Raw genomic sequence first — 20,240 nt, 5'->3', positions numbered from 1 at the left:
TGATAACGTGCCATCCCAAAACTGAGGGTTATGTAATGTCAGCACTGGCCGTAACTGTCAGTAACTGCCCCTGAGGCGGGTGCGGATCTGGCGCCCAGCCCCCGGCAGCCCGGCTCTGCTGAGGGAGGACCTGCACCTCGCCTCCAGCACCTGCGAAGCCGTGGGCTCGTTTTACAGCTTAAAGTGAAAGGAAGTAGGGTGGTTGTGTAAAGCACAGCGAATCCTCTGCTTGTCATGTGCCAAAAAAAAAAGAAGTCTTAAGCTTTTATTGGAGAGTGGGTGATTTCCTGCTAAAGATGGGCACGGGAGCTCTGGGATCTGACCCATCTAAAGCTCACCTGAAATTCGCAAAAACAGTGACTTCCACTGGTCCCTTTGTGAGCTGGTTTGTCCCAAAGCCAAGATGCAGCTGAGAATCCTGATGTTTGCAGAAATAAATATATTAACAATGTGAACGACTGGCTTGATCTGACTTTCACCTTTACATAATAGTATCTTTATCTTTCTCTGATGTGTGTTTCTCACAGCAGAACCCATGTTTATTATCCTCCTGTCCAAACAGAGTGTACTTATCCACGTGAATGCGGACCTGAGTTCCACAGTTGCCTTCCTTGACACAAGATGTGAATGTCAGGAGACATCACCTAAAACTCTTTTCCCTACCACAATCCTTTCAGCACCACAACCAGTACCCTCACCCTAACAACAAGAAGTGAGGGCACTTTACAGAACTGCTTAGGATTTAAAAATAATAATGTACATATAGAAAAAATCATTGCAAAATAAAAAGCCTAGACTGCCTGAAATAAAAATATACTGTGTTTGGCTGCCATCCAGATTTCCGAGTTATTCCAGGTCTGGTAGACTGAGATGCTGAATATACAGATCTCCAGGAGAAGCCAAGGGCTCAGCATCTGTACAAGTCCGGCCTCTTATCTTCCGGATCAAAGAACAAATCCTCTCTCTAGGACTGCTCTGCACTTTTAACCTCACAGAATCTTCCCCTACATATTACTAGTTTCACACAACGCTCACACTTCAGAATAGTGTAAATTGCAAGTAATGTCATGGCTAAACAAGTATTAAATGAATGTAAGCGCAAAACTGTACCCAGAGTCCTCAATAAATTAAAATATAAATATAGTACTGCTGGATTACCTCAGCTGCAAACATAATTCTGATTGTGGATTTTTCTAACGTAAAACACATAGTTTTAATATTTTATTTGAAATAGAAATAAAACTAAAACCATTTTCTTAAGTTATACCATATTTTTGTGGTGGTGTTCTTCACAAAAAGAAAAAAAAAATCATATGAGGGTAGGTTCTGAAGGCTCCTTTCACCTTATTCCATAATCTATTGCCACACAAACAAAGAAGCAATCAACTGTTCTGTAATGTAATTGTTCAGTAGATTTGTGGAGTCAAGGTCACCAAGATCTAAAATCCAAGGATCTACTTCTGTTCATTGGATATGCTCTTTCCCTCCCAGTCTTGCAGAACAGGGAACACCAGTCATTATAATCAGGTAGTAGATCTCAGTGTGCCATACATTACAGCATTTCCAACACAAACAGACACCTGTTTTTCACAGAACTTTGGTCTGAAAAGCAGATATGGAAAGAGAGTCATGGGTGCAAAAAGACTAAAATATGTTCAATTTATATGTTTAATAAACAGTGCACTCTCTACCCCTTTTCCCTCACCACTACTTGACAAACTTCTAGTGTGCAGTAAGTCAGAAGTGGCTGGGTTTTACTCAGACAGCATTTTAAGATCTGCCGAAAACTGTGTGTAAACTGGATCCTACCTTTGTCACAACATCCCATGCCAGCTTCCCTGGTGACTTAATTACAGATGCTGTGCCTTGTGTCAACAGCCTCTGATCACCCGCTCTATCTGCCTCATCTGCTGGGAAACACTTGCTTTGGATAAGCCTGTATGGCCTGTTAGACTGTGATAAAGGCGCCAATACTCACTTTCCATGCTGGGATGGTATCTTAGCGAATACTGACTTATACATGTTGAGTTCTGCAGCTCAGGATGGAAAGGTGGGGTGATTACTCCAGAGATCTCTGCACTGAGCTTTAACAATGAAGAATTAAGGGAAGTTAATCATGGACCATGCAGCTAACTTCCTAAGAGGCTTAATTATAAATGTTGTGCAGTGTACAACTGCAAGAGAGGATGGGTGCTGGCTAGTGAATGTGTCTTCTGAAATTACTTGCGTGAATGTAAGATGAAGCTGAAGATTTAGGAGATAAACATTTTCTTAAAAACGTAGAAGAATATTCCGAATTAGGAAACAGCAAGAGAAAGTAGTTTGCTATAAACAACTGAATTGTCTCCAGTTCCTAATTGACAACTAAACAGCACTTGAAAATTAAACATAACACTCATGTAATAGTAAATTAAAGAAATTGGTTATAGTTGCATTTGCTTGTCAAGTGAAACTTCTCTTCCCATTTATATTTATCACTTAAAATGTATTTGCCTAGTTATTATCCTTGGTGTACTTTTTCTCACTTCTTAGGCAGTCTGTTGAAAATTACTGATAGTTTCCAGTGAGTTGAGGGTCTGTGGAAACTAGGAGTTGCTAAGTACCTCAATCTTGCACACAGTCAGGCCCACAGTGATCTGAACATCAGCTCATCACGGGAAAGAAAGGACATGAGAACATAAACAATGACAAATATAGCCAATGACACTAAAAATGTCAGAAAATTAAACAAAGTGGGTGCAAATATAAAGGCAAAGTAGAGCCATGATTGCCAGTCAGAAAAACAGCTGAGTAGGAGTTTGCAGTTTAAGAAACCTCTGAAACTGCATACATTATGTTTAGATTAGATGGAGGAGAGTTTCATAACTAACAAAGACTACTGCAATTATGCTATGGGTAGGTCAACACCATAACAAAAAATATGTTCTCACTGAAGGTAATGGGAAAAAAATCCCTTTTACTTGATGGAACCACAAAAAAGTCACAGCTCATCATCTAAACAGATCTCCGTTACTGTGGTCATGATTGTTAAAGGATGACTTTCTCCATTATTGTGTATTACAGGTTACTGGTGAACGCAGCACAGTACAGAGCATTATCTGATTTAACTGGGAACACTACCTGCACGTCCAGGGTGATTCACACGCTCTCTGCTATGCCCATACCCCTCCCATGCCAGGTGGCCTGGGCTTGTTGTGAGCAGAAGATGAGGCAATACTCTCCTCCTTTGCTTCTCCTTGCCTCCTGATTACATCCCCCGTACCACCAGGGCACACAGGGCTCTCCACATCACTTCAATCCTAAACATGAGACACAAGTAGGAGTTAGTACCATGCTGTTAGGGGGTTAGATAACGATTCTGCTGCTTCTGAGCCCACATTGTGGTTTCTCCTGCAGCCTTATGAAACCCCTGTGAGGAGCTCGGTTGGCCTTGAGCTGCCTTTCCCCGAGTAGGCTGCCCTGGGGGAGGGCAGGTGGAACTTTCTGGAAGCTCCGTTCCCCAAGCACTGGAGGCGAGGCTTGGGTCTGCCGATGGCAAAGGCAGAGCCATTCCCTGGGGAAGGGGCTTCAGCCCTCCTGGTGGTGGTCCTCAAGATTCCTCACACATTGGATGGGTGAGGAACGCAAGTTCCCATTGGGGCCACCAGTTCCCATCATGGCTTTCAACAGTGACCCACTGGGACCCCTCAAGTTTCACAGAGAGGGCAGCTGCCCAAGGCAGGAGCACCTCGGCCAGCTCATCGAGAGGTGCCTGGGGGGCTGCTGAGGGCAGTCAGTGGCTGTCCCCCCTCCTCAGGGTCCCAGCAAGGAGCACTGAGGGGACGGGCGCCTCGATGGGACTGTGGGCATGGTGGGCTGAGGGGGACAGGCGGCTCAAAGGGGCTGAGAGGTACAGGCGCCTCGATGGGACTGAGGGGATGGCGGGCTGAGGGGAACGGGCGGCGAGAACAGGGTCTGACCGCACCGGGCACTGGCGGCGGCCACTCCCCGGCTCCAGGCAGGGCTGGCGGGGGCGGAGGCGGCGGGAGCGTCAGCAGCCTGCGACTGGGGCGGAAGGAGGCGCTGGGCGGGCTCCACGTGTGAGGAGAGCCGAGCCGGGCCGGGCCGGGCCGGGCCTGGGGAGGTAACAGCTCGGGATGCGGGGACAGCCGGCGGCTGCCTGGGGACACGGGCGCTGGGGCGAGGGCGGTCCCGCCCCCCGCGGAGCCGTCACGGGTTAACGCTGCTCTGCCGCAGGCTAATCCCGCCTCTGACCCCTTCCCTGCCCGGTCCCTGCTTCTCACCCCCCTCCCGCAGCAAATACCGCGTTAAATCCTTCGGGCCCGGAACAGCCGTGAGGTTCCCGGGTCCGCTGGGACGGGCTGATGCGCTGCCGGGGCGCGGGAGGGGGCCGAGGGGGGCTCTGGCACCGGGGTCACCTGTCGGAGCGCGGGCAGAGAGCGATTCACCAGCCCGGGGGGGGCGAGAGGGCTGTGCTTGCCTCCTCCTCCTCTTCGGGAGCTTCCCGTGCCCCCATGCCAGGCTGCAGGAGGGGGAAGAGGCAGCCTGCCAGGTTCTTGTGGCAGCTGGTCGGGGGAGAGAGAGGTATACCTGGGCTGTGGTTGAAGGGAGCACAGAGTTATGTCAGTGGTTTAATTTGTGAGGCTGCGAGGGATCGCCTGGGTCGTTGGGTTTAGGTCGCTGCAGCCATGGCAAGGCCGCGGAAAAGTCCTGATCCCGTGGCAGGAGGCCCTGCCTCACCTCCTTGCCACTGCCATTCCCACCACTGCCATGCCCCTGCTCCCATTCCCCCATTGCCATTCCCCCCGCACACTGCCATTGCCCCCCACTTGGCAGCACCCTGTGGCAGCAGCGATGCTCCTCCAACCCCCTGCGTGCTGCCCAGAGGAGAAGTGTAACACAGTGCAGGAGCCTCTGCACTGGGAGGGAATGGAAAATATTTCAAGTGTTTGTAGCTCAACTCTGTTCCTTGCAATAGGGGGAGGGGAGGCAAAGAATTTTCCAAAACTTGTCACAGACACCAATTTTACCCCAAGTGGATGAATATAATGTGCCAGTTAGAGGTCTGAGCCTGAGAGATGAGTCACTTGGGATGTCAGTGTGCACTGACATGGACTGGACTTTCTGGACTTGATGGTCTTGAAGGTCTCTTCCAACCTTGATGATTCTGTGATTCACTCCTGTGACAATTAGCTGTGTTAAGCGTAGTGGCTCAAAGGAAGGCAAAGAAACTGGGAGCCAGTTTGTGTGATCAAAGGGAGATCTCTCTGTGTCCCTGCAGACATGCTGCAGGAATGTTGCTTTTGCAAATGGGTGTAGTTGCAGTAAATACTGTGAAAGAAATGGACTACAGTGGAGATCCTTTCAAATGGCACTGTTCTGAGAGCTGAAAACTGCACTGCTTTAATAGTATCTCCAATGAGAACTATAGGTACCATTTATGAGCGATTAAGACATGAATGTAATCAGAAGGTGCAAGCTATAAAACACAGCATTTGTGCTATCTCACAACATCCTGTATGTATACATTTCTGAATTCATTCTTACTATTTCACCATATGTCCAGACAGGCCTGTTCTGCTTTGGCATCTGAACACCTCACGCAATAATCATGTAATGAGCTTTGGAAGTTTTGCCCACAAGCACATCTGTTTATCAGCGTCAGTGACTGAAATTATAAATGTAGCTGCTTAGCAGCAAACTGAGCTACGTGGAGTTCTGGTCAACAAAACCAGACTACAGTTCTAGAACTGAAAGTTTTTAATTAAAACGATGAAGCAGGACCAAGCTGCTACACATTCAATACAAAAGTGCTGAAACCAAATCATTACTCTGAAACTAAAAGTTATGCTGCTTTTGATTATGTTGTGGAAGAAGTAGCGGAAATTTGACTTTCAAAGCCTTCTGTCAAAGGCTTTAATTTCTTACTTTGGGATCACCATTGCTTCCTTAAAAAATTCATTCCACAAACTGATCAACCTGCAGCTTAGATATTTAGCTGCCTTATCTGAAAGGCAATACCAGGTTTCATTGTAAGTTGCCTTCTGATTTCTAGATTGTCTACTCAAAGCCAACAAAAGTTAATTGTAATTCTCTAAACAGCTCCAAGACCATGGGGCTGAAGTGATAAAACTGTTTGCATTAGTTTGCAAATGGTTGTTTACATTTAGCTGCAGCCCAGATTGCTTCCCAGACAATTACTTTGCACCCCCAATGGCAAATTAAAGACCACAGTATTCTTTTTTCCCATGTAGTTAGTAAAATTTATGCATAAATTAATGCAGATACTGCGTTTATCCAGTCTCTAAACCTCCAGTTGGAGAACTGTCAAGTAAACTTTAGTTAGTGGTCTTAATAACTAATGATTTATGTCAAGGCAAGTAGTAGTATGTCTTTACATTGTAAATCACCAAGAAATAAGCAAGAAAATGGGAATAAAAGTTACTGCTTAATAACATGCTCTGAGTGCTCATGAACTGGAATTGGACAAAGTACTGAAATTGGTACTAATTGCACTAATTGTACAAGTTTCTCAGTAGCATTTTGGAGCAGGCTGAGAAATTACAATATATTTCCCGATTTTTCTTTAAAATGTACTATAAACCAGGAAAAATACTGGTTATATTCAAATCTGTAGGTTTTTCCATTGATTTTAATTGGATCAAGAGTGCAGCGGGGGAGGGGGGGGGCGGGTCTCTGAACCTCCTGGAGTTCTCTTCCTAACGTCTTATTTGCACAGTGGGGTTTTGTTCTGTATTGGGGAAAATAAAATTATTTGGGTTTATGTCTGTACTTTCAGATCCTGCGAAACTCTCCTGACCTATTTAATCTTTTCTAGGTGTCAATCATCAACCAACAACTGTCACAATGAGTTTTATTGAATATGGAGATACCATAAAGGATGGTGACACAGCTATTGTGTTCTTGGGCCACGAATCCATGTTTCCTGTGAAAGTCCAGCATGGCACTGTAACACAGACTAAGTACGGGGTCATCAGGCACTCCACAGACCTCATAGGCAAGAAGTACGGCTCCAAAGTGACCTGCAGTAAGGGAGGATGGGTGTTCATTCTTCATCCAACTCCAGAACTGTGGACCATGAATCTCCCTCACAGGACACAGATTCTGTATTCCACTGACATCTCTATAATCACCATGATGTTAGAACTGAAGCCAGGCTCCATAGTATGTGAATCAGGTAATAATTACTATGTTGAAATCCTTTATTAAGAACTAACACCAACACTTCCATGAAAAAACTGGCTTTTCTTTATATTTTGCTGAAAGGTGAGCTTTTTCCCACTGTGATACAATTTTCTGAGCCTACACATTGAATAATTTTATTTCATGTGCACGTGTTACCAGCTGCTGTTTCTTCAACAACTGATGCTACCTCACTAAGCTGCCCTTGTGTATGGATATACCTCTGAGTGTGTGTTTGATTAATTCATCTGTTTAGAATAAGTATATACACATTTTCATTTCCCTTTTCTAAAACTGTTGTTAAGTACTTTAAAATGTTTTTAAATACATGATTTGAATTAAAAGTTGAGCTTTGAATTTGCAGTTTCAGAGAATATAGTTGAGATGGCCTCGTGGAAGAGATTCTGATGATAGGGTGTTGAACTAATAAGGGAAATAAAGTGGCAGTGTTTATATGAAGTGATACCATGTAAGTACATATATTTCGTTTTTCTCTTCCCAAGTATGATCTACTTGTAGCACCACAACTACATGCAAAATCACTGATATAATACAATGGATGATATGTTCCTCACAGGGATTTGTTTTGTTTCAAAACTTGGTTTAATTTATTACAGCTTTCGTGATTTTGCTTGATTTGGAAGTAAGGAGTGAAATTTTACATAAATATTTTCCTGATTACACTGAGTTTATAATAATGTCTTCGTAACTTTATTACTGCAGGCAGTATAAAGCTTGCTTGATTTGAGTGCATTTCTGGAGTTTGAAAAAATATGAAATGAGGTAGCTTGTCCTTGTTTTTTCTGGCTGTTTCCTTAGAGTGTTTTTATGAAGCAGTTTCATACACTTGCCTTTCAAGCACAGATATGGCAAAGGATCAGCATGACAGGAACTGTACTTTCTTGAATTTAACATTTCCTGTTCCCACTCAAACATAATTTTGGGCAACTTTTCAGGCATAAGGACCACTTATCTCTGCATCCAGTTGTACCCTGGTTAAGAACTAGTACATTGAGCTGGTTGCTGTACAGCAGCACTGGAAACAGGCAAAGCCATGTGCAGAAGCCTCTGATACTGTGAAAATGGTTGAGTCCTTTGAGTTTGTAATTTGGTTTGTAGAACAATCGGGCATTTTTAGGTTTGTCATGGGGAGTAGCTTCATCAGGGAGCTCTTCACCTCTTTCCCTCCCTGCTATGTTTAGGCAGGATGGGAAAAAACCCACAACAAATTAGTTGGGGGAGGGGGAGATGGAGATGTGAATTGTTCAATGTTCCTGCTCTCTTGGAATAGTCAAATGTACAAAGCAGCACTTAAAATGTTTTCAGTAATGTCAAAGGTGCCTAGAGAGAATGAAAATGTCAGATTACTTGTTTATCTAAAGAGCTAAGAAATGGAAACATTTGATGATTTCAAAAAATGTTACAAGTCAAAAATCATAGACACAAACAATTCTTTTTGCTAATGGGAAGCTGCCCCCAGGTTTATTTTAATGCCTGTGCTATCAATGTATTGCAACTTAAGCTGTCCAGGAAAAGTGAACAGTTTACTGCTGAAGTTGTGCTTGTCTTGCTTGAAAGGCTCACTGTTCACAAAGAAAAGAAGTACTGCATGAAATCTGTCTGGTTAACCTTGAAGCAAGAGATCTTACTGCAGATTTGCTTTGAATTACAAATTTTACAGGCATTGACAACTAGAGCCTCCAGCATGGTGATGTAATCTACTTTGGTGCCATCCCAAATTAGATGGTATTCAGTGGTCCAAAATCATTAGTTCTCAGTTAACCTCGTGTGTGCTACACAGAACCAGCCCAGTGGCCATGAGTAGAAACAAGACAGGAAGTCTGGTCTAGCAATGACACTTGAGTCTGCTTCCTGCTGCTGTTGGTTGTTTTGGGCATTAATTAGCGTGGGGGTATGTCTTTTTTATTATTTGAAGTTGAACTTAAACACACAGTTGCTGTATGTACTGGCAAAGAAGGCTCTGTAAAGAGCCCAGGCTCCTTTCCTCTTGTCTTGCTGATTGGACTGTGGAATTGTGCCCTGCATTTACACAGTGTAAGCAAAGCAGAACTGTGGATTAGTCTCCACAACTGTGTGAAGAAAGGATCGAAAAAGTAAGATGAAACGCCCTCTGTGTCGTGTTGTAATGCTGTGAATACGAGTATAAATGATCTTTTGTATGTGATTATAAAAATGGAGTAGAATGACCAGAAGGCTTAATTTTATATCACTTGAATTATACGGTTTAAATTGATTAGTCGTGTTTGTCATAAAAGATACAAACGTATTAATACAGATTTTACTATTTTTAATAATCTTTAGTAAACACATAAAGAGCAAGCTTGTCAGCAGTACATGCATAATTAAAATGATCCAGGCATACTCAGTCAGGGAACTCTGCATCTGCCTGATGTTTCATTACGGGGGTGTAGGAATATGATCCTTTTTCTGTCTTCTGCTAATTTCTAATTTATAAAGGTATGTTAAGATTTTAAAAATGTTAGCACAAATGTTGGAGCTAAGATCTATTGAAAGCATTGCTTTCTGCTCTGAGGAATTCCCTGCTTGGATACAGTTTTTAGCAGCCTGATCTTCCCAGAATTAAAGGATACTCAAGAGAGCTGCTTAAATACCTGCTGTAAGTGGCCTGATAGTGTGAAAGTTTATTCTTGTCAGGTAACTCTGATCCAGTTTATGTTCACTGCATGTGTCTAGATAAAGGAATAAGCTGAATGTTTCTTTTTTGTGTCACTCTCCAAAACTAGTCTAGATGTCAGCTTCCCAGGTAAGGCTGCCTGTAATATAACAACTCCATTTGTCAATAGATTTTGAGGGGTTTACATTTATTTTTATACTACGTTGGAACCAATATGAAACCTTTCAGATATTTTTTCCAAACAGATGTTTGTTTTTCTTTCTAGTCTCCACAGATGGAGGCTTTTTTACTGTCCTGTCTCCCTGGTGAGACCTAAACAAATGTCTGTCCTAACCCTCAGAATTGCTCAGGGTTACCCTCAGAATTACACAGTGCAGCACTGTGAAACCTCATTTAATCTGATAAATCTCAGAAATATTTTGGCTTTGATGGAGCATAGTATTTAGACAAAATGTAATTTAGTTAAAAGTACTTTAAGCACCATCCCAGTGATCCTTCAGCATTCAGCAAAATCAGACTCACATGAGCAAAAATGTTAATTGGATTTTTTTGTTTCCCTTCAGCTAAATCCCAAATTAAAAATTGCTAAACCCTATTCATTGCCACACAGCAATGGGTTTCTGAGCTCATGGACTGAATTTCTGAAGGCTGAGAACAGTGTTCTGGGTCCTCATGGTTTCTAAGTAAAGGGGTAATGAGAGCTGCTGCCCAGCCTTACACTAGAGCCTCTCAAAAACAATTATGAAATTTTCAAACTCACAGCCAGGGTATAGATTTTGTTAAGAGTACACTCATAAAAAATTAGTGACGACTTAATGATTCATGGACACTTAATAAATCATTAATAGTTTATTGTGGAGTCCCAGCAAGTCATCTGTGTGCTTATGACTCTTCTGAAGTGCTTACAGACTTTTTGACAAATCCTGCTCACGTCTTTACAATTTTTGTGCCGTAGGTATATGTAAATTGTTTGCAGCTCTGTCTTTAGTGTAATGTATAGACCAAAGTTTGGAAGTATTTGATTCTAGAATGTGCTCATACTAATTAATGTCTGTGTTTCATAATGTCTCCCTTATCTGCCTCTTAGCAGCTGTTCAGGTTAGAGTGAGAGAATTAGAAAACCTCATCCTTGTATAGCACCTCTTGAAGAATTAGAATGGCCTCATCAACACAAATGTCACAGAGCACAGTATTCTCTTGTCACACCAAAGCACTGAACTGGTCCAGTTCTGGGGCCCTCAACAGAAGGACTGTAAGGAGGACGTGGACCTGTTGGAGCAAGTCCAGAGGAGGCCATGAAGATGCTCAGAGGGCTGGAGCACCTCTCCTGTGAAGGGAGATTGTTCAGCCTGGGGAAGAGAAGGCTCCAGGGAGATCATATAGCACCTGCCAGTACCCAAAAGGGCTACAAGAGAGCTGGAGAGGGAATTTTACAAGGGCATGGAGTGATAGGACAAGGGATAATGGGCTTTAAGCTGACAGAGGGCAGCTTTAGATTGGATATTAGGAAGAAACTCTTTACTGTGAGGGTGGTGAGGCACCGGCACAGGCCACCCAGAGAAGCTGTGGATGCCCCATCCCTGGAAGTGTCGAAGCCCAGGTTGGGTGGGGTTTTGAGCATCCCGGTCTAGTGGAAGGTGTCCTGCCTATGGCAGGTGTGTTGGAACTAGAGAATCTTTAAGATGTCTTTCAACCCAAACCATTCTGTGATTCTGTGATGTTTCTATGAACCAGAAGTGATCACCTGAAGCATCACTGCAATGTATTCAGACTTGTGGCTGTCATGCAGCTGATGTGGAATGCTGTCCATACCCTAAAGCATTTGTTTCCAGACTTTCTGGGCTCACTTTCATCTTGTAATTTCACCTGACCACCAAGCTCACTTTTCATGCATCTCTGAACTTAACCATATTATATCCATTCTGTAGAAGACTCTTGAATCTCTAAGGAAATATTGGTTCTTAAATCCTTTTGTAGGCAGTGCCAGCCTACAAGCTTCCGTACTATCCTTCTCTTAACTTCTCAGTTTGGTCAGTGAGCAGTGGCCCTCTCTGACCTCCAGCCTGCTGCCTAAAATTCCTGCTTCAGTGTGGTGTCCACAACAGGTAGGCAGGAGAGCAAGCTAATCTTCTGTAAAGGGAACTTCTTGACTGTAAGAGAACTTTTTGATTTGCTGTTTTCTCTTTCAGCCACCAGTTAATCTCCTTGAAATTCTCTCCCTCCCTCTCTTCCTCTTCCTCTCTGTCCCTGCTCTTGCTGTGTTTGACCTCTGGCACCATGATTTGTGCCCTCGACTATCTTCACAGTAGGATCTTTGGGTTAATTTCCATCTGATGCTTAATATCTCTTCATATATTCATTAAAAGTCATTAATGATTTTCTGGTTACATAAACTTGTCATGTACAGTGAGCAGTCTTCCTCTGTTCAGTGTTTCTTGACAGATTTTAGTTGTGGAGTTGTTAGCTCTGTCTAAAGATTAATTTTCCCTTGGTTTGAGGCTCCTTCCGTTCTCATGGCTGACTCATGACCCATCTTACAATTTGCTAGGTCTAAGTGGCGTAGCTAGGAGACAAACACAGAAACACTGTCATTGTTTTGTTGTATTTACTCATTTCAGAATATCTTTGGTAGCCAAATTTTGCATCAGAAGCTTTAGTTCTATTAAAATGTTACTAGATATTGTAGAGACCCAGAATTAAATAACACACTGTATACTTTTCTCTTTTCGTGTTTCCAAGCAATATGAACCTATATATGCACTTAGGAGCTTATTCAGCTTTATTCTAAAATGATTTTGCTTAGGCACTGTAAACATCTATGGATCTTAAATGACAATTTGTAGTTCCTTTTTTAAAAAGAAGATCCCCTGATGAGAAATTTCTAGGGAAGACAAGCCAAGCGATAGCCTGCAAAGAGGAAAGGTAGTGGAACACAGAATCAGGTCACTTATGTTTATGGCATGGATGGGATTCCAGGAGATTAGACAAATATCCCTTTGCAATAAGAAAAGCAGACAACAGAAAATAGTGTAAAAATGTACTCTGTATTCCATATCAGTCAAGCACTGTGCTCGATGCTGTGGTGACACTCGTGTTTCTCTTGACGGTATTCTGTGCTGAAATGGCATGTGTTGTTTTTGAACAGCTCACGTGTTGTCCACTGCAACTTTGAGAAGGTGAGAAATGATCTTAACATGGACATTGTCTACAGGTGGCTGAGCTGTGTGGAGGCTTCTCTGTGGAAAAGCCATTACTTAAATAAGTGGAGAGTGAGAAGAACAGATCTGTTGGAGGTCAGGGCCAGGATCAAGGAGTTCGCCTGGTCAATAGTTTATTGTCTGCAATCGGAAGTATCACTGGGTGCTGAGCTAGAGTGTTTCATCTAAGTGTCCACTTGCTAGGATTGAAATCCTTCTAAAACTGCAGTGTTTTCCTTGTCTTGGGAGAGGGCAGAAACACTCCTCTGAGCTTAAATGTGTTGGAGAAGGAGAAGGGCTTGTGCTTGAGCCCAAGAAGGGCTACATCAGTGTGCAGGGTTCTAAGCCACCTAACCCATATGCGTTTAACAGAGGATTTGAATTCCTGCCTTTGAACTGAGATGGACCACATTCCAAGTCTGCACACTGATCCCCTGCACAGTGCCACCTCCTCAGATCTTGAGCTTGGAGTGTGGCATATTGGGGACCCTGTGGTGTCTCATTAATGCCTGCAATGTAGATGTCTGCTCTTTGACTAAGATGTTTGAGATCACAGAGTAGTCAGTGTGAAAGAGCATCACGTTTTCCAAGTGAAAATTAGCAATGACACAAGTGCTCACCTAAGTGAGCTCTAAAGCAGCAGCTGCTAAGAATGTCTTTGTTTTGTCGTTTTTTTACCTTTCTTCTGTAGAATCCATTCATGATTAATATGCAGTAGTTAGATGGGCATTGTCCTGTGGTAGAGAGCAAACAGTCTTCAAGGCTATTTATAGTGCAGGCTTTCAGAAAGGGAGCATCTTGGTGTAAAAGTTATAAACTCTATTGTTCTAGCTGTCTTACATTCTTCTTCTAGGTCAAATGAGGAACATAGGCATTTCACTGCACCTGTATGCGAATGAAAATCTGTTGAAGTTCTTCCACTTCTTATCTTGCCTCTTCTGATGTAAAATACTAATTTTTGATATTCAGTTTTTTGCTTTATTTGTATACAGGCAATTCAGCTATGATATCTCTGGTTTGGTAGCATTCTAGTACATGGCTTCAGTAGTACTCCTTGCTGCTGTCCTGACTGATTCCCTGTCATGCTAGAATACTTTCATTTCTCAAGGAAACTGGTACTGAGCTACAACTTAGTAAAAACTGGTGCCTAAGACTCTTTGAGTTATTTTGCTGAATACTGCTTTTTTTTAGTAGTGATTTCAAAATAAGCACAAACAGAAATAGAAAATTAATTGAGAAGGTGATGGGAAGACAGAAATGTGGAACATTGCAGATTTGCAGGGAAGAAGGTGAACATAAACGTTCATTTCCCCTTCTACAACATCACAGAAACATAGGGTTGAACCCCTGACCTCTGTAGACAGTACTGATTGGGCCTTAGGGGCATGTGGTGAGTCTGGACTTAAGCCAGACTCTCATGTTATTAATGGATCACATCAAGTGTGCAGAACTATCAGGCACATGAGAGTAGAGGGTCATAATAATTTCACAGATCTGGATTCAGAATCTGTCATGTCTTCAAGAAGAGATTCAACAATGGTGTGTAATTCTTCACCATCTTATTCTTTGTTTTCAGCAGTTTTGAGGGTGTTGTTACAGAGAAGGCAGGCAGCATCGTCAGAAATACTCTCATTAACTATGTTAATGTGATAGAATTTGATATGTTAAAATGTGATACATATGTATTGTTCTCATGTTTGCAGTAGCCAGTCAACAATAAATAATTCCTGGCAACCTTTTTTAACAAAAACTCTGCTGTAATACACCTGCAAGTAGTGACTTCCAGGCAGTCCTGGGTTTAGTTCAGGGTTTGGCTTGGAGTTTGTAAATAAAAAAGAGTATCAGAAAAGAAGACAAAAAATCTTAATGGGTTTTCCTATGAAGTACACAAACCATATCTTCTGTGGTGTTTTTAAGAGCAGATTTAAAAGGAAAGTGATTAAAAATGTAAAAGAATATGAACAAGGAAACTGGATACATGCACAAGCTGCCTCTCTCTTCTGCTTACAGCCCAGCTGTGCTGACAGGCCTTCTGTTCACTCCTCTAGATTAGCAGAGAGAGATGGAGAAAGTGTGCAGCATTACCCATTTGAGAGGTAAAATAATTAAATTCCCTCATTTTACAATAGTTCTCGGTTGTGTAATCCTCCCTTATGTCATTAAATGTAAAGGCAGAATTTCAGCCTTTAGCACTCCATGAACAACAGTTCCCTGCTTTTGTCATTTAAAAAAAAAGTCAATGGAATGCTGTTTCTTTATGCACATATATCTTTGAGTTTTCTCAGCCACATGGCTGCTGTGCTCCTTTTGACCAGGGAAGTTTGTGTTGACATTTAAGAGCCTACAAGTGCCCTAACTAGATAGTTTTTGATGTGAGCACATTTAAGTGTGTTTTGCTTTTTGTTTGCATTATTTCAATACTGGCACAAATGCCTGGACTTTCACTTTATTAAATGCGTGTGTCACAGTTTCTCTCTTCCCTTGGACCTCTCTGAAGCAAAAATGTGTAGGTCCTTCCTCCCCCTCTAATCTGCCGTGCTAAAGCTGGGGGTGGGGGTGCCAGTCTGCCCACTGGGGTCAGAGCCCTCCCAGAGGGAAGCAGAGGAGCAGAGCCGATTCCGCGGTGGCGTTGGTTGATCCGGTGGCAAACTTGGGCCCTGAGCTCTGTTTACAGTCTGAAGGTCTCCCCTTTCAGAGCTGTCGGATTCAATACACTGCCACGACAGTGTTTCTCCCCTTGTGTGACTAGAGGGCAAGAACCTTGGATCTGTCAGTGACTTGGACTTCCTGTATGATTATGGAAAGCACTGCTCCAATTAAGCAGCTGTACCAGCCCCTGTGCCCCTTAATTAATTTCCTTTCTGAGCTGCTGTACGTCAGATTCCGTCCCTTATAAGTGTTTTAAGATTTATGTTAGTTGAAAGAACTTGCTTCAGGTTGAAATTTAGCCTGAACAGTCATTGAAAATGGCTAGAAATAGATCTTCTTTCTACAGGAGAAATGTGTTCCAAGCACAGAATTATGAATCAATAAACACAGATAATTTGCTGAGGGTTTTTGAATTGGGTTGGTTGTGGTGTTTTGAATTTGGGGGGTTGCTCTCCTAAATGCCACTTGAGTGAGTAATTTGCAATGGGAATTGGTATATGGGTGTTTTCTTCAGTGAAAATGTTTGTTATTAGTCACTCATCTGTTTAATACTCCAATGGATCATTTAAAATAAGTTTCCTAAATTATCAAACCAAAACAAGGAAAAATCTATGCCCTGTTAGTCCCTGTTTGTACGTGGTAAATGCAGTTACCTACAGTTTCAAGTTTGTGATGGATCTCATTGCAGTAAGTTAAGATTGTGTAGGTGTGTACGTGTGTAAGTGACCCGTGAAAGCAGGTGTTCGGTCAGCGTGGCTGCGAGGAGCCAGCAGGCCTTAGTTTTGGATAATTTCAGTGCGAGTTGAGGATGTCTCTTAAGAGGTCTGGGCAAAGCAAACTCTATATCCTATAGGCCATTTGTTTGCATGGATATTAAAAGGCTTTTCAAGCACGGACCCTTGCCAAAATCTTTTCTTTGTTTAATGAAGTGTAAGATTTTGAAAATCCGTTAAAATTTGCCCTAATCTCTTTTCACCCTAGAAGAGCCTGGTGCTTTGAAAAAAAAAACTCTCCAGTTAATTTCCCTGAATTTTTCCCATTGCATTTACTTCTTCACGCTCTCTTGGGGCGCGAGGAAGTTCTTAAAGCTATAGCTGACCCTTGGCATTAATTTTTTACTCCAGGGAGATAGGACAGGTCCTGAGTTTGCCAGATGCAATGCTTTGAGGACCCTAAAGACTGTTTCCTAGGCCTCTTAGTCCCTCTCTCCTTGTGAAGGAAGAACTGTTCTCTTTCAGTATCTGAGCCACTGGTTTCTGTTCATTTGGGTTTTGAATAAGTGTTCCAAGCAGGAGGACTAATGGAGAAGACTTGTGGTCTGATGTTTGGCATTGACAAAAGGCGTTTCATGAGTTGTTTGTCTTTTCTAGGTACAGGCAGTGGATCCCTCTCCCATGCTCTCATCCGGACAGTGGCTCCCACAGGACACCTGTACACGGTGGAATTCCACCAACAAAGGGCCGAGAAGGCACGGGAGGAGTTTCGGGAGCACGGGGTGGATCACCTGGTCACCGTGACCAACCAGGATGTCTGCAAAAATGGGTTTGGCGTCTCAAACATTGCAGACGCGGTGTTCCTAGATATTCCATCTCCATGGGAAGCCATAGGACATGCAAAGTCAGCGTTAAAAACTGAAGGTAACTGGATTTATCTCTTTTTGTTCAGGAAGCACCGTGCACACACACACCTCTGCCTTTGAGCCATGCGCTAGATCTGCTCCCTTCCATTGCGTGATCACTGTTCTCAAGTGTCAAAGTCTCTAGGCGTTTCTAAGGCTGAAAAACCTTCAAAAGGCATCTTCAATTTACAGTGGAAGATTTGAAAGCAGAAGAACAATTTTTTTCCTACAGGCCTGTGCGAGCTGCCACAATTAGCATGGGCAGTTCATAAAAAAACCCTTTGAACCTTTGTCAAGTGCGTTTTGCTAGATCTGAGGTGCGTGGGAAGCAGAAGTAACAATAAATGCTGAAAGCAAATTTCTTGGGCAATTCAGTGGAAAGGTGTTTGTACAAAAGGTGTTCAGCCTCGGTTCACATCAATCATTGCAGATTTGTGCCTATTTAACAGAGCACCCCATTGGTAATGTTAAAAAAAATGTGGTTACACTGAAATATGCTTGCCAGTTTCTGCCCTAAATCTTTGCGGTTGGAGCGAGTGAGAAGTTTGCCGTTGGATGCAGTGGGAATGGAACATAAAGGCTGTTCTAGCTTATGCCAGTTATTCTGGGATGGTGACAGCAAATGAGAACTGCTGTTGAGGTTTTGCACCGATTTCATCACTTTATTATGAATCTTTTCCCTATTGAAAAATAACCTTCAGTGAATAAATAATTCTTTTGTCCTGGAATAAGTTTTCCCCTACTTAATGTTATACTAGTGTGGGTCTGAACTAACTTGTGCCAAATTACTTCCACCTACAAAAGTGACTTTTGTAATCAAGAAAGCATGGAGTGCTGAACAGTGCCCATGCTGAGACATGAATTTAGTAAAAGTAGATTGTGTGCCAAGGCCCAGTTCTTTGTTAAAATATGTAATCATGGGCCTGACTTCAAATGAATTGCTAAGTCTTCTTGAAATCACAAGATTTAAGCTTTATCTTAAAGGTCACTGAACGTGCACTACCTTGCTGAGTCAGGACCAACCCCACTGTTAGGCTACCTCAGTTACTACTGAAAATCTTCTAGAAAGCTCTCTGATCCCAGTGTAATACACACTTTCGTTAAAGGTAGAGTAAGACTTGTTAGCACTCTGTACCTGCAGTGGTTACAGCTCAATTTGTAGCTGCTTTCCAGTATGTCCTGGGGAAAAAAAAAAAAATCACTGCACTGTACGATGCCCTTCCCATGCTCAAATTATCTAATCTAGTGAGCACAACACTCAGCTGACTTCCCAGCTTAGAAGGCGCTGCATTGCGCAGACCAATTTGAATTATTTAAGTGGTGCATGCTTGGAATACTAAGCAGGGCTGCTTGAACAGTTCCAAGTTTTGAATCTTTGTATTACTACAGCCTTTAAAATCCTAGAAAAGGTATTATAGTCCCAAACTGGCCATGCCATCTGGCTGTACTTTTCTGTGCTATGCTAAGTGGTTACATCTGCTTAGGCAATATAAATAATACTTCAAAATCCCACATTTTGTGTTTGTGAAGTGTCGTCATGCACTTTATGAACCACTCCAAAGGCGAAGTTGCTGATCCTTGCTGCAGTTTTTGCTGCAAACAGCCACCTGTGTCTGAGATCTGGTAGTAGTCTAAGGCTCATCTTTTGGGCTTCATAGTACCTGACTGACTTGGGGCATTTTTTTTTTATTTTCCATAGAAACAAAAGCTGTTTTTATTTTCCATATAAAATATAATTGATTGCAGTAGTAATATGTGCAGACTTACACACTTTTCTGTTTTATTCCAAATCATGCAGGTGGTTTTGTGATCTTTTTACTGCTGCAAAATCTAAAATATAACAGGTTATCTGTAACTGCTTCCTTTTCCCTACCACAGGCAGATAATTTTATAGTGCTCCTTTGTTTGTTTTCAAATAGTTAAAGCTCTTCTGCAGTAAGAACAGTCTGTGCACATACTGCTGTTACTCAACCCGAGGGTTAGTGCAGTGATAAAGCATCACTGGAGAAAATGAGTCCTGCCACTCTTTTCTGTCCACGCCCTCTCTCTCTCTCAGATCTGGACAGGGTCACATTTGAACCGTTCACACTGTGGGTTTTGTTGTGATGTGCCATGCAAATATCACAGCTGTACTGCCAGACAGTGGTAATTTAGTACCTAAAGTCTTAAGGTATTTTGAATGAAAGTACAGCTAAGCAAATTCAATATATAGCATTAGCTAGTCTTTAAAACCACAATACCCATGATAGAGTTCAGCTGAGACAGTATGTAAGAGAGAGCTCTTAACCTTAACAAAACCTTATCAAATCAGTATTTTCTCTCCTACTTAAGCTCAAGGTCCTGAGTAGTTGCAGCTCCTAGTAGGCTGAGTGTTAATGATCCTCTTTTACAGAGTACATTTATCACTCACCGTGCCTTGCAGTATGCTGTAAATACACTACTTACAGCAGCTTGGCCTCCCATTTAAAGCAGTGCCAACCTCTGAAGAGCTGAAAGAATAAAAAATGGCACAGTAGGTTTGTGACTAGAAGGTTCTTGTTCTCTGGTGATGCACTCTGCCAACGCTCAGGTTTGCATCTCAGCTGCATCCTTTTGTGGTGATTTCACCAGTCATACTTCCAGCAGAAATGCTGCTTGTAATACCTCTCAGGCACTGCTGCACTGCAGAACCTGCTTTCGTTTCCAGACCTGCACTGTTTTTCTTTTGCAGCATCTGCTGATTAATGCTTTTCTGTAATCGTAGCTGCTGTTCCCAGTATCTGACCTTGGTGGTTTTTGCAAAGTTGCTGTTAACCCCTTCAGGCTAAATTTTTAAAAATTAAGAAAATGAGAAAACTGTGAGATAACAAAAATACCCTCAATATTCTATAGTTCTTAAATGCCCTGAAACTTTTGACTCACAGTCATCTCACAGCTG

At 42.5% G+C, this 20,240-nt stretch overlaps 1 protein-coding gene and 1 long non-coding RNA gene across 9 annotated transcripts in view; one reads left to right on the top strand and one right to left on the bottom strand.

The window, feature by feature from the left end:
* Positions 1-20,240, top strand: part of TRMT61A (tRNA methyltransferase 61A) — a 28,178-nt gene that overhangs the window by 239 nt on the left and 7,699 nt on the right. The window contains exons 1-3 of one of the 7 annotated variants that reach the window (XM_017807481.1): positions 3,408-3,614; positions 6,839-7,198; positions 17,076-17,342. In XM_017807481.1, the coding sequence (XP_017662970.1) occupies positions 3,611-3,614; positions 6,839-7,198; positions 17,076-17,342 (631 nt within the window). In that variant the 5' untranslated portion in view covers positions 3,408-3,610. The other 6 variants (XM_017807486.1, XM_017807484.1, XM_017807482.1 and 3 more) reach the window with 6 other exon arrangements.
* Positions 149-4,409, bottom strand: LOC108493760. 2 transcript variants are annotated; one of them, XR_001873603.1, is made up of 4 exons: positions 4,304-4,409; positions 3,121-3,299; positions 1,979-2,084; positions 149-418 (listed from the first exon to the last, which is right to left on the bottom strand). It is a non-coding gene; the product is annotated as an uncharacterized LOC108493760 (long non-coding RNA). The 2 variants fall into 2 exon arrangements; XR_001873602.1 differs by lacking the exon at positions 4,304-4,409 and adding an exon at positions 3,965-4,073.

The sequence above is a fragment of the Lepidothrix coronata genome, unplaced genomic scaffold, assembly GCF_001604755.1.
Source record: "Lepidothrix coronata isolate B3197 unplaced genomic scaffold, Lepidothrix_coronata-1.0 Scaffold19, whole genome shotgun sequence".
Classification (NCBI taxonomy): Eukaryota; Metazoa; Chordata; class Aves; order Passeriformes; family Pipridae; genus Lepidothrix; species Lepidothrix coronata.
Note: the sequence above shows the minus strand (reverse complement) of the source record. Positions and strands in the feature narration are given on the sequence as shown.